This window comes from Rhinopithecus bieti, unplaced genomic scaffold (assembly GCF_001698545.2).
Source record: "Rhinopithecus bieti isolate Rb0 unplaced genomic scaffold, ASM169854v2 scaffold_23816, whole genome shotgun sequence".
Taxonomy (NCBI): domain Eukaryota; kingdom Metazoa; phylum Chordata; class Mammalia; order Primates; family Cercopithecidae; genus Rhinopithecus; species Rhinopithecus bieti.
The window spans coordinates 589789-595788 of record NW_016811019.1 but is presented as its reverse complement, the minus strand read 5'-3'; the positions used below and the strand labels follow the sequence as shown (position 1 = coordinate 595788).

Here is a 6000-nt window from a genome sequence, read left to right as displayed (position 1 = left end):
GAGTCTGGCTCTGTCTCCCAGTCTGGAATGCAGTGGCCGGATCTCAGCTCACTGCAAGCTCCGCCTCCCGGGTTTACGCCATTCTCCTGCCTCAGCCTCCAAAGTAGCTGGGACTACAGGCGCCCGCCACCTCGCCTGGCTAGTTTTTTGTATTTTTAGTAGAGACGGGGTTTCACTGTGTTCGCCAGAATAGTCTCAATCTCCTGACCTCGTGATCCGCCCGTCTCGGCCTCCCAAAGTGCTGGGATTACAGGCTTGAGCCACCGCGCCCGGCCCATACATGGCTTTTATGGCAAAATGCAGTTTATTCACCCACCCCCCATCCCTGAGTTAAGTCTGAAATACACAGAGTCTTCATAGACTCAGAGAACGTGTTTCTCTTGATTTAGGGAAATGAGGTAGACAGGAAAGGAGTTAACAGGACGATTGCTTGATTTTTGTCTCAGGTTATAATTTCAGCTCTTCATGACTGGCATCCTCTAGACATTCTCCATCCTTTAGGACTGAAGGTATTACTGCAAATATTTATTTGACAAGAGTATGGTCCACTCATCATAAAGCCTCGGCCAAGTTCTCTCAACATCTCCCTCTGTCACCTACCCTGATCACCGCCTTCCGATTTTTTTTTTTTTTTTTTTTTTGGCAAGGAGACCCTTAGTCTTGGTGAGATTTGTGGATTAATGGTGTGAGGCTCTTCACAGGGATGACAAAGCTGGCCAGTCTGCCTTCTGCGAATCTGTGAAATCTAAACTACTTTCCTTGCCAGAGGATGGACGCTCCCATCTGGCGCTCTACCTTTTCTTCCTGGGGAGCCTGGCATGGAGTTCTTAGCATAGCAAGGTAGGTCTATACAGCAGCCTAGAGAGCAGCCCCAGCCATGACTGAAGAAGGCAGTGAGGCCCCCTGACTGGATTTTAGGATAGGATAGAAATCACCCTGGCTGGGCACAGTGGCTCATGCCTATAATCCCAGCACTTTGGGAGGCCGAGGCAGGCGGATCACCTGAGGGTGGGAGTTCGAGACCACCCTGACCAACATGGAGAAACCCCCGTCTCTACTAAAAATACAAAATTAGCCGGGTGTGGTGGCACAGGCTTGTAATCCCAGCTACTCGGGAAGCTAAGGCAGGAAAATCGCTTGAACCTGGGAGGCGGAGGTTGTGGTGAGCCTGAGATCGTACTATTGCACTCCAGCTGGGCAATAAGAGCGAAATTCCATCTCAAAAAAAAAAAAAAAAAAAAAAAAAGAGAAATCACCCTGTATTCCTCTTCCTAGAGAAAGTGTGTTGTGTCTCTTCTTAGGCTCATGAGCTGGAATTGCCATGTGGCTGTAAGTCGGTCCCCAGCACAGGACTGATACCAGTGGGAAGCTAACAGCTTTGAAGCTTTCAGTTGCACAGGTGTAATAAGAAGAGCACTTCAATGAAAGAAAGAGCCTCAGAGTCAGTGCCAGCGTGTTTGCAAGTCCCTTTCAACTTTGACCTTCAATTGTCTTTTCTTCTTGGCTTTTCAACTCTAAACTTTCCCTCAATATGGAGTCCTATCCTTTCTAATCATCAAGATCTGCACTAAAGTCTATAAGAGAACCCGTACAGCTGATGTATGAGGAGTAGAACAGGTTTTGCATCCCCGTGGCAGGACAATGACACACAAAGATTACGCTGGCTTCCAAGTCTAGATCTATAAATATATTTATTATAATATAACAAGAACTTAACAATAAACATATACTATGTACAATACCATTACAGAGAACCCTGTTTTATATCATTCACAGAAATAGCCAGTTTTGCTCCAGTGTGATAGATGAGGAGAGAAACGGAATTTCAATGTCATCTGTGTTGAGTCTCGCTGACCACTAGAACCTCCTTTGGAGGCAGACGCACACCAATGCTAACATTAGCCCTGCCCCAGGCAGTTAGGAATTTGTGCTCCAGTCCTTGGGTTCACACTTGCACCCTGTTTGACATAAATACTTTAAATGACATACAATGTATGTAGTTTTGTGCTTATTACTTTTTAAAATAATAAATAATATTAAAAACTGCATAACGAAGCTCGGTTATCTCGTCCACGTGGGAGCCACACTCGTAGTGCTAGAAGTTGATGCCCAGCGTTAGAACTGGAATTTTGTGTCATCAAATACTGAAAGATGGAAAGCATGTCCTGTCTTTTTCTCTTATAAATGGTTGTTATCATGAAACGATGGCAAGTTGACTTCCCAGATAGAAAAGTGGTAAATGTGTATTTGGTACCAACTTCAACTCAACAGCGCAGTGGTGGCGGCAGCATTCTTCCTGCCCTGGAATGGAAACTGTTGACCGTGTGAGGTTTGAGGGGCTAAGGACTAGCGGGAAGGCCTTTCCCTTTTGAGCCACGGTGTGACCTCCCTCCTGGCTTCCCTTTTCTCAGGTTCATATGTGACAAGAAGAGTGGTTCTGCTCATGCCCTCAGGCCTTGCTGCCATGGCTCCACTAAGAAGGCTGTCCCCATCCTGAGAGCTCTTGCGGCAGGTGCCTTAATATATAGCTATGAATATCAAAAATAGTCTCCTGTGCTTTATAGATGCTTATTCTCCCTCCTTCCCTTCCCACTGGCCTGGGTCCTCAGCTTGACCTCATGGAGGGAGCTGGGCCGGTGTCCTGAGCCAGAACCGGGCTCCTTCTAGAGCAGACTCTTCTTCCTTGGGCACAGCTTTTATGGGGCTGTCTGGGAGTTACTTTTCCAAAATAAAATGGGGCATCACCCACCCCACGAGAGATCCTCTATTCTGCACATAGAAAAATGAGAGCAAAAGCCCCCCTCTGGCACTACCTACAAAGAGCTTTGGGAATTCCCACAACATTATCCCTCTTGTGGCCTGCTTCTCCTCTCAGTACTTAAAAATAGCCTTTTGTTATCAAGAAAATGCCTCAGAAATCTAAATAATTCATACTGGGTAAGAGAAAGCTAGCGCAATCACTTTGTCCTTCTCCAGCAAAAACAGTAGAAAAACCTGTGAAGGACAGACCGCAGTCCCCGCTCCCCGGCTGTCCCATGGCTGCCACCTCTGGCTCAGCGTGGGCAGCTGGGCTTCTCTTCGGCCCCGGTGGGGACCAGCAGCCTCCTAGGCCTTGTGATGCACAGTATTGTCCCTTGTTTTCTGTCGGCCACTGAAAGTGTAGATTGGTTAAAAAACAAAAGTAGGAATCAAAGTGATAAGGACACTTTGATCTTATTCCAAGAGAGCCTGATGCCTAATGTCATCATAAGATAACTGATCTATGGTTGTTTAGGGATCAAGCTTGCTCTGCAGGAAGGAAAAAACAGCTTCTCTCTCCCAGTTGAAAAATATGTGAAACTCTATTGCACCTGGCAGAGCGGGTGCCCCTGTTCAGGGCGGGCGCCTGGTCAGGAGGCAGCCAGCCCCACAGTGGGATCGTGGTTCCTGCGGCTCCAAGCGTGGTGCCTCCGTTTCACCCAAAGGCGAGGATGATTTTCTACATTCAATGTAGAGAATATTCAACATGTTGAGCTCAGTGAGTTCCTTGATTGTGTTTTCTTGGCCTCTTGTTGATGTCGCTGGAAAATTATCATTGCGTGGCACTTGCCTCACCAGACTTGTCCACAGTCTTATTGTGGGCTTTCTGCTGATGTCAGCCGCTTTGAATATATTTCTTTATCACGACGCAGCCGTGTCTGAAGACAGGGCAGGGCATGTGGGGGAGAAGGGTCCATGTGTTGGTTGTGGGCTCATAGGCCTCCATGTTGCCCAGTGCAGGCCCCTCACTGCTGACAATGCCTCCAGTTGCATAAATCTTGCCATCAAGCACCACGGCACTGTTGGGGGAAAGCAAGGACAGAGTTAGGCATTTCACTTCCAACTTGGCCCTGGAGATAGGTTCTCAACGTCGTGTCCTGTTGTAGGTTGCCTGTGCCTTTTGCAAAAGTCATCTGGGATCTTGCTGCCCTTCTTTGCCCTCTGACCGGAGCTGGCATAAGAAAAACACCTGTCCTCCAGGGCCAGTCAGGAAGCTGTGCTATGCCACCCTGCGAGCGGCAGAAGGCGCTCTCTCCCTGCCCCGCCAGAGTGACTAACCATGGCTGGGAGAGGAAAGATCTCTGTGCAGGCACTCAGCTCAGGTCACTGAGGCTTTCTGGAGTCTCTTTTGTGTGGCACACGCAGCCTTCCTACTGCTCAAATCAAATTGGGAACATGACTCACAAGAATGAGGGGAGAGAATAATAAGGAGCTCAGCTGGAATTGAACGTCAGCCACTTGACTGGGAGCTCCACCTGCCAAGGTGCTCCTGTGTGACCTGGTGCTGCTGCCCACCCAGGATTGCAAGGGCCGAGCATGCTCTGCAGGGTGACCGATTGCTGTGCCTGGACCTCTTCCCTGTGTGACACTCACTGGCTTGCTCCTGTTGTCTCAGTCAGCTTCTCTCATCATGCGGGCTCGGCATCTGGCCCCTCTCTGCACTGACTTCCTTAATGCATTTCAGCTACCTCTTTGCACTGACATCCACATCTTGTTTCTGGCCCTGACTCTCTTTTAGCTAATGGCCATTTCTTCTTGGCTGTTCCCTGACATTGGACACATACCTTTTCAAAGGCTCCACCCGTTTCTGAAATGTCTTAAAGAGGGACTTCTTACCAGACCCTGGAGCTTCTAGTCTTCTCTCCCTTAGTGTCATGCCATCTGGGGCCCTCATATTTTCCTTCTGTGGTGCACCTATTCCCTGATTCTCTTGCAAGACCCAGCTTAACTCTCCCATTTGCCATTAAGTCTTTCCCATTCTTTTTTTTTTTTTTTTTTTTTTTTTTTTGAGATGGAGTCATGCTCTGTCACTCAGGCTGGAGTGCAGTGGTGCGATCTTGGGCTTACTGCAACCTCTGCCCTCGCCGGGCTTCTAGCAATTCTCCTGCCTCAGCCCTCCTGTGCTAGCTGGCATTACAGGGTGACTGCCTACCACACGCTGGCTAATTTTGTATTTTGAGGCTAGCAGACGGGGCTGTCCCATGTTGCGTCAGGCTATGGTTCGCGGTGAAGACTCGCGTGACCTGCTGATCGCCATTCCACCTCGGCCCTCCAAAGTGCGTGGCATTACAGCAGATGAGCCACCGCCGCCAGCCTGCTTTTTTTTTTTTGTTTGTTTTTGTTGGATACGGAGTTTCACTCTTGTTGCTCAGGCTGGAGTGCAATGGTGCAATCTCACTGCAACCTCCACCTCCTGGGTTCAAGCGATTCTCCTGCCTTAGCCTCCCAAGTAGCTGGGATTACAGGCATGTGTCACCACCCCAGCTAATTTTTGTATTGTTATTAGAGATGGGGTTTCACCATGTTGGCCAGGCTGTTCTCAAACTCCTGACCTTGTGAATCATCCACCTCGGCCTCCCAAAGTGCTGGGATTACAGGCATGAGCCACCACACCTGGCCGTTTCCCATTCATTTCTAGTCTCAGAGAAGGTGCAGGCATCCTCCCAAGTGGAGTGTAATGCTCCAGTTGTCTGCATCAGTGGACAGGGCAGTCAGACTGTGCTCTGCACACTGCCACCATTAGGGTATGTGGCATGGAAGTATGGCTCAGGAATTGTAAAATCTCAGTCCAGCAGGAGCTTAGCAGTTGTCTGGTCCAACCGCCTGTTTCACAGACAGAACTTCCCCAGAGAGGGGAAGGGATGTGTCCAAGGTCACTGACGTGCTAGTAGTAGGTTATATCTTTTCTAGCTATGCTACACAAACAATGGGCACTCAGTAAGTACTTCATGCTATTTCCACACTGAAGATTCTGCAGTTACCTCTGCACAGGCACAAGATGTCTTCAGGAAGCGTCTACTATGGGAGTCCTGACAATGGGGTTTCTGAGGCCCCCCCCTTTTCTTTTTTTAGACAGAGTCTCATTCTGTCACCCAGGCTGGAGTGCTGTGGCATGATCTCGGCTCACTGCAACCTCCGCCTCCCAGGTTCAAGCGATTCTCCTGCCTCAGCCTCCTGAGTAGCTGGGATTACAGGCACACA

At 49.0% G+C, this 6000-nt stretch overlaps 1 protein-coding gene across 4 annotated transcripts in view; it reads right to left on the bottom strand.

Moving 5' to 3' along the window:
* Positions 1-1672: 1672 nt before the first annotated feature.
* KLHL29 (kelch like family member 29) overlaps positions 1673-6000 on the bottom strand; it is a 318957-nt gene continuing 314629 nt past the window's right edge. For all 4 annotated transcript variants that reach the window (XM_017893334.1, XM_017893336.1, XM_017893337.1 and 1 more), the window contains one exon: positions 1673-3818. In XM_017893334.1, the coding sequence (XP_017748823.1) occupies positions 3635-3818 (184 nt within the window). In that variant the 3' untranslated portion in view covers positions 1673-3634. The remainder of the gene's footprint in view (positions 3819-6000) is intronic.